This window comes from Hypomesus nipponensis, chromosome 12 (assembly GCF_054491055.1).
Source record: "Hypomesus nipponensis isolate SF chromosome 12, ASM5449105v1, whole genome shotgun sequence".
NCBI lineage: Eukaryota > Metazoa > Chordata > Actinopteri > Osmeriformes > Osmeridae > Hypomesus > Hypomesus nipponensis.
Genome location: NC_140372.1, coordinates 3,675,281 through 3,693,381, shown reverse-complemented (window position 1 = coordinate 3,693,381; position 18,101 = coordinate 3,675,281). Strand labels below are relative to the sequence as shown.

General features: G+C 48.8%; 1 protein-coding gene across 3 annotated transcripts; it reads right to left on the bottom strand.

The window, feature by feature from the left end:
* Positions 1 to 5: 5 nt before the first annotated feature.
* senp7b (SUMO specific peptidase 7b) lies at positions 6 to 17,575 on the bottom strand. 3 transcript variants are annotated; one of them, XM_084667762.1, is made up of 23 exons: positions 17,391 to 17,575; positions 17,136 to 17,183; positions 16,412 to 16,516; positions 16,102 to 16,187; positions 15,256 to 15,441; positions 14,619 to 14,719; positions 13,895 to 14,079; positions 13,408 to 13,780; positions 11,158 to 11,270; positions 10,395 to 10,529; positions 8,454 to 8,487; positions 7,003 to 7,221; positions 6,314 to 6,564; positions 5,933 to 6,018; positions 5,067 to 5,183; positions 4,609 to 4,728; positions 3,595 to 3,687; positions 1,992 to 2,176; positions 1,408 to 1,454; positions 1,201 to 1,244; positions 1,016 to 1,084; positions 536 to 686; positions 6 to 407 (listed from the first exon to the last, which is right to left on the bottom strand). In XM_084667762.1, the coding sequence occupies exons 1-23, from the start codon at positions 17,403 to 17,405 to the stop codon at positions 264 to 266; spliced, it is 2,907 nt and encodes a 968-aa protein (XP_084523888.1). In that variant the 5' UTR covers positions 17,406 to 17,575; the 3' UTR covers positions 6 to 263. The 3 variants fall into 3 exon arrangements, with proteins under 3 accessions (XP_084523888.1, XP_084523886.1, XP_084523887.1); XM_084667760.1 differs by lacking the exon at positions 17,136 to 17,183; XM_084667761.1 differs by lacking the exon at positions 17,391 to 17,575 and having other exon boundaries at positions 17,069 to 17,183.
* Between the last annotated feature and the right edge of the window lie 526 nt (positions 17,576 to 18,101).

Genomic DNA, 18,101 nt, shown 5'->3' with positions numbered 1-18,101 from the left:
AAATATTTATACCTTAGGAAAAATATTTTATTCAAGCCAACATCCAATATTTCCATCCTCTTCGTCAAACCTGAGTGAACATTAAATTATGTGCAATTGTTGTTTAAAATACATTATTCTACATACCATCGATATCTAAGGAATGTAGATGGAATTCAGATTTAGTGTCTTTTGATAAAAGGCCTTCACAGTGTTCGCGCAGTAATGCCCACAGCAAACGATAACATCTAGAAAACGACTGGTCCTCTTTTAGTTTTCCTCGGTCACCCATTACTGGCCTCGTGGTCGCCTTGACAACCATGCAGCTGCATGACTAATCTCCGGATCTCCTCCCTCTTTCGCCACACCCGTTGTCGTGGAAACCAGTGTTCCAGGCGGACAGGGAGGTCAAAGTGCACCACAGGGTTCTGGAGAGAACATCAAATCGCAGGGTTAATACCAGAACCGCAATTGTCGAAAGTAAGTCCTGCTCTGAGGACTGAGTTGTGAAAGTTTTCAGGAAGAGGGTTGAGTGGGGGGGGGGGGGGGGGCATACCTGCAGAAAGCTCTCCACATACTGCAGCAGGTAGAGGCCGCAGTCGCTGCTGTTGTCCTGCAGGGGGACCCGACAGTGGGAGCTCTTCATGTTGTCTGCCGTGAAGTCTCGGGGGGTGCGCTTACGGACCTCCCACTCCACCTGCAGGTACCTGACGGGGGGTGGGGACAGGGTCAGCAGGGAGGGGAGATCGCCCTGACGCGCACACACGCGCACACACACACACACACACACACACACACACACACACGCGCGCGCGCACACACACACACACACACACACACACACACACACACACACACACACACACACACACACACACACACACACACACACACACACACACACACACACACTGTTGGTCTATCTATCCTTGTGGGGACTCATTATGCAATCCCACTGAATATGGAATTTGAACCCCCCCCCCAGGGTAGTTAAACCACACAAACACACAGGGATACAAACACTGTCGACACTCACTCTCGCAGCAGCTTGAAGATGCGCTCGTGGTAAGACAGCTTCAGGGAATCCATGACCAGAATACAGGGTCTACAAGGAGAGGATGGTGAGGATGAGACCCAAAAAGATCTGGCACAAATTCACTTTAGCGTAAAGTGTAGGATAGGTTTAAAATATGAACTATAAAGGGCACGGCAAGGCTTTACCTCTTACAGATCGTCTCTCTTTGACAACCATTTTGTGTGCACTCCTGGAAAAAAATAATTGGCCCGGTCTTGAATCAGTAGAATTTAATGCACAAACAAGTTTCAACCAGGCCTAAATGAATCAATTACAGGCATGCTGTTGATACGCAAAGACAAACAGATAGACCAGAACAAGTCAGAGACACCTCTCAAGTGTAGCATATTTACCGGTGGATTATGTGACCCATGAGTACTGGGGTTTTGCCTTATACAACCTGAAACAGACAAACACAGTCAACACACAAATGCATAATGAACACCAAATGCATTTGTTAGGTTTTATTTTCTGCACTGTCCAGTGGAGTAGTGGCCAAAAAGGTTTGCTCTGTAAATTCGTGTTCCTTGGCTTGTGTTCCTTGGTCATAATATATAGGCACATCAAACAGGTCCATTTGCTCTTGGATATAAATCACTCCGGCTAAGCTAGGCTAATATTCTAGGGGTATCCAGTTCTGTTCTATAAAACCGTAATCATGTGCTTCTGGTAAGCACGTGCTTATACACCACCCAAGTGCCAACATGTGTTTTTTGAAGAGCTGTTAAAATCCGGGTTCTTGTGACAGAACGCATACAAGAACATTTCCAGGCCAATCTTAGTTTATTATTACAAAAGCACCAATACGATATGCGAACATCCCGTTCGCCGTGACTACAGCCTGTTCCAGATCGGCCGTGAGACAGACTCTGCCAGGGGCTGTCCGGTACAGACCGGGTACATTCCACCAGCGAACACAGAGTCTTGTCCAACCCACCTGCTCCTCTCTGTGGCGTGGAGCTGGGCTGGGCGGAGCCTCCAGGGGACTCCTCCTCTGGAGCCTTCAGTCTCCCCCGAAGGCTGCTGCTGCTGCTCCCCCCTGCTGGAGCTGGGTGTGGCCATGCCGTGTGACTGGCGTCATCCAGGCCGGGGAAACAGATGATGACCAAGTACCAGTGAGCTCTGAGGAGGGGGAGGGGGGAGGGGGGATGGGGGGGTGGACACAGGAGGTGAAACAGTGGAAAAGGCCAGGCTGTACTGAATCTCACTGCTGTTTTTTTATGGTCTTAACTCTAAATGAAACCTAGAACATAACATGCTAGTACTCTACTGCCATAAAATAAACCATCACGTGTTCGTCTGAGCACACTAGGTTCTCCTCTACCCAGTTTACTTTAATAAGAACACACTGCAACCATTGAAATACATATCTAGAACATTGGACATATTCATCCATCAACAGTTCTGGGTAATTAAGCATTCTTATTTTTTAAATCGTAGCTCCTCTAATTTCATTTTTTTGGGGGGGGGGAAACATCTTGTACTTTGCAAAACGAAGAGATTTAGGTTCTAAATTGTGTCATGACTAAGACAGTGATACTCCTGATGTCAAAGTGAGGTAAAAAAAATAGTTGCGGTTGGATACTTGGTGGAAATTTTCAAGTAACAGTCAGTAGCATAGTCTCATTAAAATATTGAAACTGCAAAAAAAAAAAAAAAAAAAGGAAAAAAAGTACAAAATAAATCTACCATCAGATACTTAATGGTAGATTGGCAGAAATATGACATGAGAATTGACCGTAAAAGTATGGCCGGACAGGGTAGTGACAGTTTGGCTGGACAGGGTTGTGACGTAAAAAAAGATGAAAACATCCTCTAACCAAAGCAACTTGGTTTGATTCTAGGCTGTTCCATTTCTAGACTGTTCCATTTCTGTCCTTAAGACTGCTGATGGAAGGAGACGGGTCTGTTGGGCTAGGTAGAGCTCCGCTAAGAACACCCTAAATCTCCATTCATAATTTCGCCCTTAGGATGGATGTAAACATGCTCTGCCTGGCTTCACTCCTTCATGCATGACTGACGGAGCACAGTTCACCAGGGAGAGGGGGGAGAGAGGGAGAGAGAGGGGGGGGAGAGAGGGAGAGAGAGAGAGAGAGCGCAAGAGAGAGAGAGAGAAAAAGTATAATATATATATATATTATAGGTTAAACCTCTACGTTGGTGGCCCCTTTTTGAGACTGTTTTTACGTTCAGTGTTTTTCCACGCCTTGTGACTGTAGGCAGCCAGAGCCAGAAGAAAGGATAGCCGTGTTCCTCTGCTCCGCTCGCCAGGTTTTTGTGGAACAAGGGAGAGTGACGGCACGTGTAGGTGCATACAGGTGCATGCAGGTGTGTGTGTGTGTATACCTGTGTGTGTGTGTGTGTGTGTGTGAGAAAGATGGAGAAACAGAAGAAGGAGACATAGAGAAAGACACAAGGTGTACGTGTGTGCCTCACACAGGATGGAATGTACTGGAAGGCGCCAGACACTGACACGGGAGGGAGACTGCACCGGTGTGTGTATCAACGTTAATCCTCATTAATCCGTAAAGCTCACTCACTCGTGGTTGACTGGAACAAACAGGTAGTCTTTGTTGAAGATGTCTACGCTGCGTGTCCAAGTCTTCACACGCTGGTGCCTTCGGTTCCGAGGCCTGCAAACAGACAACAAACACCTTATAGATAACACACACCTTATAGATAACACACACCTTATAGATAACACACACACTAACCCCTTACCTCCCACACAGACTAAACACACACCTGACCTCACATGCTGCACAGAGTACATAACACACACTTCAAACCACCAAAGTTAGACAGAAATAAACAGCTGCACATCCTCCCCCTCCTCGCAGTACAGATCTATAACAGTACAGTTCTATTACTGTGTGCGTTACGATCTGTGCGCTACTGAGCTGTTGAGCGTTCCTATACGGCAGCGCCTCCTCAGCTTAGGTTCTCTCTCCCCACTGACTTCCTCTAGAAGCTCCCTCAGTTCCTGCCGGAGAGCGTCGTTGGCGCGTGGCGCTGTGTCAGCAGGAACGTGAGAGGCTGTCGTCCCCGGAGCCATGTGAGGAGACGCCCGGGATGCCCGCTTAAGCCGAGTGAAAAGGAGGCTGGAAAGAGAGGAGGCCGGGAGGAGGAGAGGAGGCCGGGAGGAGAGGAGGCCGGGAGGAGAGGAGGCCGGGGGGAGAGGAGGCCGGGAGGAGAGGAGGCCGGGAGGAGAGGAGGCCGGGAAGAGAGGAGGCCGGGAGGAGGAGAGGAGGCCGGGAGGAGGAGAGGAGGCTGAGAGGAGGAGAGGCCGGGAGGAAAGGAGGCCGGGAGGAGAGGAGGCCAGGAGGAGGAGAGGAGGCTGGGAGGAGAGGAGGCCGGGAGGAGAGGAGGCCGGGAGGAGGAGAGGAGGCTGGGAGGAGGAGAGGAGGATGGGAGGAGGAGAGGAGGCTGGGAGGAGGAGAGGAGGCTGGGAGGAGAGGAGACTGGGAGGAGGAGAGGAGGCTGGGAGGAGAGGAGGCTGGGAGGAGGAGAGGCCGGGAGGAGGAGAGGAGGCTGGGAGGAGCTGAGCTGCTTACGGCACAGCAGCGGCCTCCTCGCTGGCGGTGTCGCAGCGTGTCAGCTGCTTGTAGAAGAAGCTGCTGAAGACGTGACATCGCTCCGCCAGCTCACCCCCCGCCCGCTCCAGCAGAAGATATCTGAGAGAGAGAGAGACAGACAGAGAGACAGAGAGAGAGGCAGAGAGAGAGAGGGGACAGAGAGCGAGAGAGAGAGAGAGACAGAGAAAGAGAGAGAGAGAGAGAGAGAGGCAGAGAGAGAGAGGGGACAGAGAGAGAGAGAGAGACAGAGAAAGAGAGAGAGAGAGAGAGCAGGGTGGTGTGGCAAAAATACAAGAACGTGTGCTTGTTTAGACAAGTTGCTGCAAACAAATGTGAACACAATCAGGTTTGACGTCTAGATAATTCCTCAAGATATGAGGAGAACCTTTTCTTTCCGCTCAATCTTTCAACACAATCAAAAAGCACGAGCCACTGACTTGAGGTAGAAGTCGATGATGACGTCATTCAGGAACTGGCCGCTGTCCAGACACTCCAAGTCCTCCGTCGTCACGGTGATCCTCCCTTTAGAGGGCGCCGATGGGTACTGGATCAACCTGACGGAAGGTCAAAGGTCAAACACTCGAAATGAGATGAGTTTGATTTCTAAAAACATATTTATGGGGGGGTTGTCATGGTTTATTGGACAGTTTTCAGGTGAAGAGTGACAGTGAAGGCAGGATGAGAGAGAGAGTGACAGTGAAGGCAGGATGAGAGAGAGAGTGACAGTGAAGGCAGGATGAGAGAGTGACAGTGAAGGCAGGATGAGAGAGAGAGTGACAGTGAAGGCAGGATGAGAGAGAGAGTGACAGTGAAGGGCCATGGACGCAGGGTTTCCCCCAGTACTTTGCAGTTCAGGCGCCGCCTTAACAACACACGCCTGCTGCTTCGACTACGTTGTCAAGGCGTCAAGTTTTTTTTTAATGTAATTTTTATTAGCAATATTCGCCGTGTTTCCGCCAGTTCTCCGCCAGTTTTCTCCCTTTAATTGAAACGGCAGTCTCCCTTCTCTAGAGAACTTCGTTTTTTACATTTACATTTAGCAGAAGCTTTTATCCAAAGAGACTTCCAAGAGAGAGCTTTACAAAGTGCATAGGTCACTGATAACAGTTTTTGACAGTTTTTGACAGTTTTTGGAGGAGGACCCCTCCCCCCACCTCCCCCCCCGGTCCATCAGCAAATCTCACCCTCCCACCTTGACTAACACATTTTCTGCAGGAAACCATGATGGACGGATTCAAACCCAGTACATTGAGTGCCCCTGGATTGCATCCCAGTATTTCCAGACATGTTCTGCTGTGTTTACCTGGTGGGAAGTCCCTGCAGTCTGGGGGTGCTTCTGCTGTAAGGCTCTCTGCTTCTGTGGCTGCTTCTCAACTGTCCCAAACCATCCTAACGGGAAAATCAAAACACAGAAATAACTTGTTGAATCACTCCGGGTTTAATTTTTCCAGTTGGCACGCGACACACACACACAGCCACACAACGCTGGCCTGTGTAACCCTCCCCAGCCTTAATAACCATGGAAGACCAGGCCTCACTGCTGCAGAGGGTGGTCTGTGAGGGGACCACACCGACCGGCCCTCCCCCTGCTGGAGACAGCCACCTCATCAGGGCCGGGTGATGAGGGGGTGATGAACACACACACACACACAGACAGACAGACAGACAGAGAGTTCCTCCATACCTGCGCTGGTGTGGGTGCATCCCTGTCCTCCAGGCGTGAGGATGCAGCCTGGCCCAGCAGGGCCAGCAGCTGCTCCTCCTGGGGGCAGCTGTGGATGAGGGCCAGGCCCTCGGCCCAGGACAGCGGGGAGTGCAGGTCCTGGCTGCTGCCCAGGCTGAAGGCCTCCTCTGCCAGCATGGAGGCAAGGAGGGCAGCCTGGAGCTCCCCCAGCTGGTCCTGGAGCACCAGGAGCAGGAAGGGACACGGCTGGCCTGGAGGGAGCGCACACAAACACACACACACACACATTAAGATGGGATGGTTAACCATGGACAGACAGGTGTGGATACAAAACGAAGAAGGAACACGTGCACTCAAGAGTTTGGCAGTGGTATCAGCTCTTTCAAGGATCTAATGGAGGATGTAATGGTTTAGGGCTGCTGGTGGTTAATCCTCCAAACGACACACACGTGATTCGTTTTATGAAAACACACCTTGTCGTTTCTCTCTTTTCCTTCAGACGTCTGGAAGCTGCATTCCCACACTTCTGTGTTCAACCCCTTAATCTGTCCAATCTCCACCCCACCCCCCCCATACACAAAATCTCTATCTGTTCAAATCTCTGCCCCTGCCCTCTCAACAACACCAAAAAGGCGGGGGTGGGGAAAGCACAGCAGTGTTTGTGGCGAGGGCCGGTGATGAGGTGGTACCTGAGGAGGAGACTGGGTGGATGGTCGACAGTTCCGTCTGGATCAGGGCTGCCTGGGCGTGCGACACCCAGAGGAAGAGCAGCGAGGGGGCCGGGCCCTCCCAGCCGCGCAGCAGGGAGCCCGACTGCGCCACGGCGCCCTCCCACAGCCCGTAGCCCCGCAGCTGGGACGCCACAAGGCTCACCGAGATCCCCTCGCCCTCCCGCCCACTCCCTGGGTCTGGAGGGGAGGGCGAGAGACAGTAGTAGAGAGGGGGAGAAAAAAAGAGAGAGACAGCAGAGAAAGAGAGAGAGAGATAGGAGGAAGAGGAGAAGGCGACATAAAGAGGGAGATGTGAATGCCACATGATGGGGTTCATGTTCCTGTGAGAGTCAGGTGTGAGTAGCAGGTGCTCCCTACAGCTAAGCAGGGGCCACAGGTCGTCAGGGGAGTGCTTATGATCTTAGCCTCAGAAGACAGCGCTGTCATACCGGGCTGAGGCTCCCTCGAGCGCTGCCAGCCTGCTCAAGGTGAGGACTCACAGGGTTAAGAAGAGGAGGACACCTCCGTGTCTGCACGAACGCCGCTCCGCTAAGCGTCTTACGGCCGAGGCAGCGCGGCGGCCGGACGAGGCAGGCGAGGCAGCGACCGCCTCGTAGTGGCAGCGAGGCAGTGCTGTCTGAGGCTCTCGTGGAGTAAAACCTTAATCTGAGCTCCTTAACACTGTCCCCTCTGGAGAGACTAGGGGAGGGGTCATCTCTGTGTGTGTGTGTGTCTGCGTGGCGGGGGGTTAGGGTTGATGATACAATCTTAATATCCAGGGTGTATTACAACAGTGTGGAGCGCGTCATACTAAAACAGGGATGGAGCAGTCCCCAGCCACGGTCGCTACACCCAGTTCTCACAGGTGCAAAACCTCTCACCTAGACTACAGGCCACAGGCCACTGAAGTGTCCATAACATGAGCTTAAGTCATGAGTGGTTGACAGGAGCTTAACACAGATTCTCTAGAAAATTCCTGGACAGCTTCACAATGTCCAGATCACTTGGCTGTGTGTTGGGACATGGAAGGTTCTGGAGCTGTCAGAGCCAACCCTGCTTAAGGAGCTGAATCTACCTTCACATCATTTACAACCTTTGAGGCAGGACCATCCCTCCCCTGCGCTCTACTGTAAACCTTTGGACGTCTGCCTTTTCCTCTTTCAAGGTAGAATAAGATCCTGTAGACGTCTAACATTTCCTCGGTTATCTCCTGGTCCAGAGAGTTCTAAAGAGATCTGCATTACGGGAAGGGGGATGGGGTACAGGGATCGCCATGACGACCACAACTCTAATGCGGGGAGACACTTAATGCAGTGCGGCGCTGGTGACGTGTGGCAGACTCCCGGAGCAAACAGCCGTCTCCACTGCACATGTGCAGTAAAGATGTAACATCCCCCATGCAGGGTCATTAGGGACCTGCCTGTGATTACCTTTCAGAGGCAGGGTGATGCCGTCATCTGTGATCTGTGAAAGAGAAAAACAGAGATGGGAGGATGGGAGGGAGGGAGGGAGGGAGGGAGGGAGGGAGGGAGGGAGGGAGGGAGGGAGGGAGGGAGGGAGGGAGGGAGGGAGGGAGGGAGGGAGGGAGGGAGGGAGGGAGGGAGGGAGGGAGGGAGGGAGGGAGGGAGGGAGGGAGGGAGGGAGGGAGGGAGGGAGGGAGGGAGGGAGGGAGGGAGGGAGGGAGGGAGGGAGGGAGGGAGGGAGGGAGGGAGGGAGGGAGGGAGGGAGGGAGGGAGGGAGAATAAGTGTTTTAGTGTAGGAGAAATGCTGACACAGTCCTTCAAAACATGAAACAGAAAAAAGATGGATGGGCATATAAAGTGAGAGGGAGGAATGAATGAAAGACAGGAGCCTGTTTATCATGTCCCGCTGGAAAGTTAAGAGGAGAGGTGGGACGGATGTCCCAGAGAAAAGCTATAAACACAGTATTTATTTAGACACGTTTGATAATGTGATTCCAGAACTCTGACAGAGGGAGAACGTGGTGGAGCCAGAGGGGGGCGAGGAGGAGAGCACGCCCCCCTGGGCAGCGCTCGTAGTCCAACGCTACGTCACAAGCAACACAGGACATGGCGTCCGGGCCAGCCACGAGGGAACATCACGAGGAGCAGCCGCGTCAGAGAACAACAGAATGTCCTGACACACTAACCTACTGCCCATGTGTTCACAACGCTCCCCTCGCTCGTATACCACGGTCCAGTTAATCTGGCGCCCTTGACTCAACGCAGCGCAATGCCTTAATTGCTTGTTAAATACAACAAAGGCACTTGTTGGGGCCCACTAAAAGCTTTTACAGGCTCGGAATGAAGTTTTGAGAACCTTGGTTGTAAACGATGTGTCCCCTAGTTCTAGAATTTTCCTTGTTGATGCATTGAGTGATGTTTTTGTAATCACTGACGAGGTGGTTTGGGATGAAGAGTTGCAAGTGCTTTAGGCTGTTTGGGATTAAAGTAGTGATACACTGTTCAGAGTTTTTTATTTTAGGATAACCAATCCCATCCCTGTGCTCTTCCCATGTGTTCGGCTGAGTAGGCCCTTGTACACAGTCCGCGTTGGGGACTGGTTCATTAACATAGCTGGGAAACACATGTCATGCGTTAGAACTCAACCAGGGACTGCGGGGAAAAAAAGCCAGACTGGCCAATCACGTTCGATGCAGAAAGAAAGAAAAAAAACGGGGGAAAAAAAACGAGCTTGGAAGGTTGCATGGAAACCAGAGCTGGATTGTGAAATGGGGGCGGTGGGCGACTAGAGAGGCTTCGATGGCCTGATCTCCTCATTCAGGTTGAACCCATGGCCCCCCAGAACGTACAGCTGCCAAGGTGGACCTGAACTGATCCTGCATACCTCACTGTGGAGGGCACCTCACTGTGGAGGGCACCTCACTGTGGAGGGAACCTCACTGTGGAGGGCACCCACTGTGGAGGGAACCTCACTGTGGAGGGCACCTCACTGTGGAGGGCACCTCACTGTGGAGAGCACCTCACTGTGGAGGGCACCTCACTGTGGAGGGCACCTCACTGTGGAGGGCACCTCACTGTGGAGGGCACCTCACTGTGGAGGGCACCTCACTGTGGAGGGCACCTCACTGTGGAGGGAACCCACTGTGGAGGGCACCTCACTGTGGAGGGCACCTCACTGTGGAGAGCACCTCACTGTGGAGGGAACCTCACTGTGGAGGGCACCTCACTGTGGAGGACAGCGCACGCTTAGAGGACAACATGAGGGGAGACCCACAAACTGAACACTGAGGTCCAGTCTGGCTGGACACACACACACACATTTCACAGTTTCTGGACCGGGACTCAGAACCCAGAATGACCGACACAGAGACACACACATACACCACATCAGCACACACACACACGTACCGTGATGTTGCCATTGGCCTCAGCCCTCACCCCGCCAGCGTGCAGGGTGACAAAGGGCAGCTCCAGGATGGGGGGCGGCTGGGGGCTGCCAGGTCGCTCATCTCTCTGGCTGGAGCCAGAAGCCTTCTCTCCAGTCTGCCCAACACATCACAGGAAACGTCAGTACACACATCACACAAGGAATCTACATGAGTCTGTCAGTGTAAAGGTGTTTACATTTAAAGTGCAGTTAAACATTCAGACTACATTTATAGAAAAACATTAGTACAACTCAGTGTGGAAAGTTCTCAAACCTCCACACTAAATTTGAATATGTTTTAGATGTTGGATTGGATGATTTAAACTGCCTTTAACATGAATGTTAAGCAAATCAGCTGGATGCAAATACCGTAGGATTACGTCTGTGCTCAACCGGCAGGGAGAAGATAATTCCTTCCACTGTGGCACAGGACCTACTTAAAAGTAGAGCCCAACCGATGTATCGGCGGGCCAATATTATCGGACGATATTAGGCATTTTCAAAACTAATGTTAGGGATATCAGTTTGTTTTGTTACACGTTTCTTTTTTTATATATCGGCCGATATATCGGAATATCTGATTTTCACCAAATATTCGTATCGGTCTTAAAAATCCTTCATCGGTCGGGCTCTACTTAAATGGTCATTTTGGACTTCCTCCTCAGCACAGCCAAACTGACTTTGTTTGAGAGCTTTTCTGTACTTTACGTTTAAAGCAGTGCTGTGATACAGCCACCCTGTTACCTGAGTGTGTTCCCCCGGGGCCGGGGTGGCGGACGGGGGGCTGGGGCCCCTCTGTGGGGGGCCCGGGAGCAGTCCCTCGCACATCTCCGCCTCCTCGTCACTGGAGAGAACAACTGGTGACAGTTGGAAGGTAGCAAAGATTAGATACATTATGACTAGGGATGCACCGATACAATTTGTTAAGGACCAAGTACGAGTACCGATATTTCTTTTCTGGTACTCGCCGATACCTGTACATGTATTAATTTCTTGTGGCAGTTTTACAAGCACATCACAGTGAGACTAATGATTGTAGGACAGCTTCTTTATTATTACTCAAATGAAAAAAGTATTATTTTTATGTGCTTATCACAAACTTAAAGCACAAATTTCCCATTTCTGTCAGTTATTATTAGGTATTATTAGGTATTTTAACGAGTACATGAGCTTGTTTCCGTTAGGGGCCGATACCAACGGACGAATGGATACCTAGACTGGTTTTGACTATCTAAAGGTACAAGATACAAGCTAGGTAAACATTGGCTACAAATATGCAAGATAAGCTCAGCTGGCTGACAGAATTCATCATGTTGGCGGACGAAGAGTCAAGGGGAAAAGGGAATACGCCGTACAGTCTGCGAGACAGAAGGTACGTTATCTGATTCTGTGCTGTTAGTATGTACTGACACTGCGATGACATGCTTGAGACTGGCGCAGACAGGAAAAACATTGTCTTGACTCCATACAGGATACCTGCTGCCACATAGGATGGGGCTTGGATGTCAGCGATCAGGCTTGTCAGCAACTGGGGGGTTGTGTGTGTGTGTGTGTGGGGGGGGGGGGGTCTGACTTCCTGGTAAAGGCGGAGGGGGACTGGGGGGAGAAACAAAGACTAACTTCCCGGTAACGGTGGTGAAGAGTGGGAGGGAGTGGAGTTAGCTGGGCTGCAGACAGACACAGGTCTAATAAGCTTTCTAGAGCTTTATCTTGCAGATGCTAATCTGACGTGGCCCTCTCTCCCGTGTCTCTCCTGTGTGTCTCCCGTGTGTCTCTCCTGTGTGTCTCTCCCGTGTGTCTCTCCCGTGTCTCTCCCGTCTCTCTCCCGCGTCTCTCCTGTGTCTCTCCCGTGTCTCTCCCGCGTCTCTCCTGCGTCTCTCCTGTGTCTGTACTCCTTGTCCTCCTCGTCGCTCCCCTTCCTCCCTCTCCAAGTCATTCTGCGCCGCATGCTCCAGACAAACTTGGCTCTGGGAATTAGCCCGTGTTGTATAAGGAACAAGCTTGTTGTGTGTGATCGTCTCTGTCTGGCCTGTCTGAACCAGGCATCGGATCCTTGTGCCTACCAGGGCTGCCAAGCCCTTTCCACTTGGAGCTGAACAGTGCTTTGGAGCACATTAAGGAGAGGTTGACAAAGTGAGAGGGGATTGCCCAGAAACTATCCTTCCTCCCTGATTTATGATCAGAATAAGCAATAGGGTTGTAGCTGTTCCTGTAATGGATGGCCTGGATGAGGGGCTGCATTCATTTCTTTAAAAGTAATGTGCCGCCCCCTCCGGCTATATTTGCACGATTGATGCAAATTTTCACTTTGCGTTCGTTCGCATTTCTTTGCGCGAATCGCTAGGAGCAAACCGTTTTTTCCCCGTCGTCAACCATGTCCAAAAGGACGACTATAAACAAATACAAAGTTCTGTTGTACAGCAGAGGATGCCCACAGACAGATGCAATACTCTGACATTTCTTCTAAAACGTCATTGACATCTCAACATTGATAAACTTTCGCGGCATAGCTTCACGTTTCACTTGAGTCAAAAATGTTCAACTCAAGTGAGAGACGGGATAGACGCGAATAGCGCGAATTAGCGTCATTCAGGTGAACAGGGTTATGGTTGGAGCTGTGGTTAGGTGGGTGGAGCAGGAAGCATTGTCTCTCACGAACACTACTGATATACTGACCATCACGCCTCATTGTATCATTGGTTGTGAGTATAAAAATAGTTTGATTGATCAACAACCCATCGTGTATTTTCCCCTTGGACGGTTAACACCTTGAGCCAGATTGTAACAAGAGGGTATTGTAATGTTGATGCCATTCCAAGGTGGCTCAGGTCCAAGGCCATCCATTGAGAGGGATTTTCCTCTGGGCGTTGCGCCCTCAAGACAATGGGCACCATCCAGATCCTGCTTGGCATCAGTCAGCAAGGCGATTACGTAATATGACCACACACACACACACACACACACTATAGTGTACTGCATAATAAGGTAACTAACTTGGCTCTGTTGACGCATTCTTGGATCCTTTGAGTCTTAGATGGAGGGACGGGTGCTTTGGTTCAGGCCCCTGGGCCCTCTCCCTCCTCGCTCGCCAGTCTCCAGGCTTGCAGGGGGGAGTCCTCTGGGGCGACGGTCTCTTGGTGGCTGAGGATCCGTCGCGGACGAGGGGGGTTCTGGCAGCGCCTCTGTCACACGGAGAGGTGAGCCGGGCGGGGGAGACCGCGTCCTCGTCCGAGTTCCGTCCTGAGCGAGGAGAGGCCAAGGCGGGGGTACGGAAGGTTCCGGAGGTCAGCGTTCCAATCCGGGTATGGGTCCTGTTACCGTTCCGCCCCAAGTCAGGAGCTGTCGGTTTGCAAGCCGTTTTATCCTCCTGAAAAAAAAAAAAAATGCAAACATCTGAAAGCGAACGTCCACTTTTGTTCTTGAATAACTTCACAATATAAAGCATAAGATGTGCTTGTTGCCAGTTCCATGAGTAATTCACCTCAGTGCGTGGAGACAAGGTACCGTTTGTTGTCAAGTTCCGTTTCCTCCAGGCCGCCTCGCGCAGGGATGTAGGCCCAGGCAGGGTTCTGGTCCTGGATGAACAGGTCGTCTCTGCTGGCAGTTCTGGACCAGAGTCCTCAGAGTCCGTTTCCACAGGGTTAGGCTGCAGAGACGTCGATGAATCTAAGGGGGGTTAGTCATGCAAAGTATCAGAAACCTGAGGAAACTCCATTTGGGAGAGTGTGTTATTTTTATCAGGTAATAAGTTGTGACAAATTAAAACTAAACCAGTCTTAAAATTCTGTCTTGTTTTCATATTCAAAGTTGTGGGAATGATCAAGAGCAGAAACATTTAACGAGAGAGGATGTGGGAAAGTGTATTCCTTTAACAAGTCCATAAAGTCAAGCATTTGTTTATCTCTCAAATATATATGGGTGAGGATATTTTACAACTTGCATCTATGCAAAGCCATGTAGGATGCTGCACAAAAGGCTATACAAATTTATGTATAGGTCACGTTAAACTCATTACTTATCAAGACTGGGAAAAAAGGTATTTCTGACATGTTTAAGTCATCGATTTACAGTAGTTCAAGAGTATGAAGGATCTGAGAAGCGAAGTCAAACTTATGGGTACGTGTTACTTTGTTAAAGCGACGTAGAATGTTCTACGTCACAAAGACACATCATTCGCCAAACTCGATGCTTGTGGGGTACCTCACCATTCATCCCAGGTCGATGAGTCTTCCTCTGTGGTGACACACAGCCAGTTTCCTGGTTCTCATCCCGACACAGCCTGTCTGATGCTCTCTTAGGGCGCCACCTGGTGGGAGATTTAGAGATCAAACCGTTAATTTGTAAACCGTTAAATGCCACACATTAAAAGCCATCCTGCAGTATACTCCTTAGAAAGGAGACAGACTTTAGAGTGAGTTGTTAAACTTCTGCCCTATGGGCTTTTTAAATGGACATGGCTTCAAATCAAATTTGATTGTGACCGTCAACATGAGGGGGAATTATTGACACATTCCGGTCCTCGAGGGCCGCTGTCCTGCATGTTTTACACGCTTCCCTGATCCAGCTCACCTGATTCAAATGAATGTCACTACCCGGCTTCCACAGAGCTGGATAACAACCCATTCATTTGAAACAGCTGTGCTGGAGCAGGCAAACATCTAAAAGATGCAGGACAGTGGCCCTCGAGGACCCGAATTGAGGAACCATGACGTAGAGGATGCTGGTGTCCGACCGGACATCAGAACCTACGTGTTGGTGAAACCAGGCGATGTTCTGGAGGACCTGTCCCCAGTGTAAGGAGCATCACTGACATCAGGCCTACAGGGGGGAGATTTACTTAACGTTTTCTGTAGTTGCTGTGTTTTCAATTTGCTGTGCTCTGGGGCATCTCCCCTGTGACTTCCTGGATCCTGTCTCGTCTGCCCTGACTTCTGATAGGCTGTTGGCTGACTGGAGTTGGATTTCATTGGATGGCGGAACTCCAGTCGCGCTCTGACGACTTCCCTGAATGTGAGTTTGTTAGGCGTGCTGCAAAACAGGCAGAGTAAACAGGCAGAGTAAATTAGCTAGAAAATTCATACTTTCTGGTCTCCTGAAGTCTGTCTTTGACACAACAATGCCCACCATGTATGTATGTATGTATGTATGTATGTATGTATGTATGTATGTATGTATGTATGTATGTATGTATGTATGTATGTATATATCTATATATACATATGTATGTATGTATGTATGTATGTATATGTATATCTATATATACATATGTATGTATGTATGTATGTATGTATGTATGTATGTATGTATGTATGTATGTATGTATGTACTTATGTATGTACATGTATATCTATATATACATATGTATGTATGTATGTATGTATGTACTTATGTATGTACATGTATATCTATATATACATATGTATGTATGTATGTATGTATGTATGTATGTATGTACTTATGTATGTATATGTATATCTATATCTATATATATCTATATATATATATATATATATATATATATATATATATATATATATGTATGTATGTATGTATGTATGTATGTATGTATGTATGTATGTATGTATATATATAGCTGAAAATTGTTGCAGGGCTCCATCTTTTGGTAATTCTGAGGAGCAACATCTTTGCAGTCAGAATAAACTCCCACTCTGTGTAGATTCTACATACCTTCTGTTATCTGCCCTGGAGCTGTGCCCATTTACAGGGTGAGACTTGTCATAGTGTACTCCGTTGTAACTGCTCCAGTTCGATGTCTGGTCAAGTGAAACAGACATGGTCAGCTCTATAGACTTCACATTATACACTGTATAGGGAAAGGGCTAGGCGTAACAGGTGTGGGAAGAATCTGACCTAACGTGGCAGAATTCACAGAAGAAAAAAAAAGAAAAAAAAAGTATGCACATTTTCATAAAAGGAATCATAATGTAGGACATTGTAGTTCATCTGATCTATCCTGACCGACAGGAAACTTGGATACCTTGAAATGGCTGTTGGCATCCTGGATTCGTGACAACGGCGAGAGCATCTGCATATTATCCCCTTCAGACTGCTTCTTCTTCGGGATTTTGAAAGGCGCTGCCATCTGAAGAGAAGATCTCTACGTTAGCTTATCAACTGTTACAATCCATCATTTACTTCAATATGATTACGGCTGGATGAGTGGCGGATCTAAGGGGTGGCAGCTAGTTACAATTAAACACCATGAACCTCAATCTTCCCATGGAAAAATATTATTTGTGCATTACAGAACATTTAAATAAATAATATTAATGTTACTGTTTAATTTAAACTACAATGTTCTAGCCTAATCATTTACCATAGGAAGTACTGTACCCCCCTACTTTGGGTTTTGATTCGCCTCCAGGAGGCCACCCAACAACTTCCTTCTGCCACCCCATTGCCACCACTAATGAAAATCTATAGATCCGCCACTGAGGTGTATCCAAAGCAATGGAAATCCGGCCTCTCAAGTCTCATGCATTCGCCGTGACACTCACACATGTCAACCATTTCTCAGGCAACACCTTGTATTTCTCACGCTGAAAATCAAGGGATATGTCCAACTATATACAATTAATGGACGAGGGAGAGGCATACGGAGTTAAATTTCGAGTTAGAGTAAAATGCCACCTACCAGCCAGTCAGAGCCCCCCACCCCCCAGCATTTTGTACCCAATCGTTGACAGGTATGCTAATCTCACGCCAAACTTTTGATACAACTTGAGAGCCCTGGAAAATGTTCTCCAATCCTAGCAAATAGGAAGCAAAATATTGTCAGAATGCAGATATCTAGTTTGCTCTACATTACATATATGGTTGACGACACTATAAGGGCCCAGAGTTTTAATTAATTTAGGCATAAACTGGTTTAGAGCTCTTGGACTTTCAAGCTGATCATTTGCTGTTATTAGCTTGTTACTAACGAGCTAGCTACATACAAAGATAGCTAAACTTACTTTGTTGTCATGCATGCGTTCCCAAGACACCTAGGCTATCAAAGCAGAATAGCCACATAAAGGATGCATTGAGACTTCTTAATTACTTTGTTGTTGAAACAAATTAAATGCGTATCATTTTCGCAATATTCCCTAACGAAAGCTTAGCTGTCTTGAAGCAACAACATTTTACACTTCCTGTGTAGGATACCTTTTGTTCTGCAAACACCACCACCTACTGTTCAGGAGTGTATGGTGCAGGTCACGCCCTTCCTACATTACTACTACTTCTCCTTGTTGATCTTGTGCTGTAACGTTTTTAGACATATGGTTGCTTTTAAAATAAATATGGAAAATCTGACAAGTGACTGTGTTCATTACATTTATGGTCGCTATTTCCCCCCAATTCGTTGACACTGTCTGCTCGCCAGCAAACTGGCTGGCTTGGTAGTTGCAGCCAGGGGTTTTACCCCCGCAGGTATTTTCTTCAAGGTCACGGAGACACACAAGCTTCCCCGAGGACTACCAAGCCAGGCAGTTTTTAGGTTAGAGGCCAGTCTAAAAGCAGCATTGCCATCACCCATTGGCAGTAGGATGATTGGATCAAGATTGGGCCGATGTATTTGTCATAGATATGAATGGTGTTTTTGCCTATGCAAATTAGGACATGTTCAATAAGTGTGGAGCTCATGTGCATATTCAAATGAATTTTAAAAGAAACTTGTAATACAA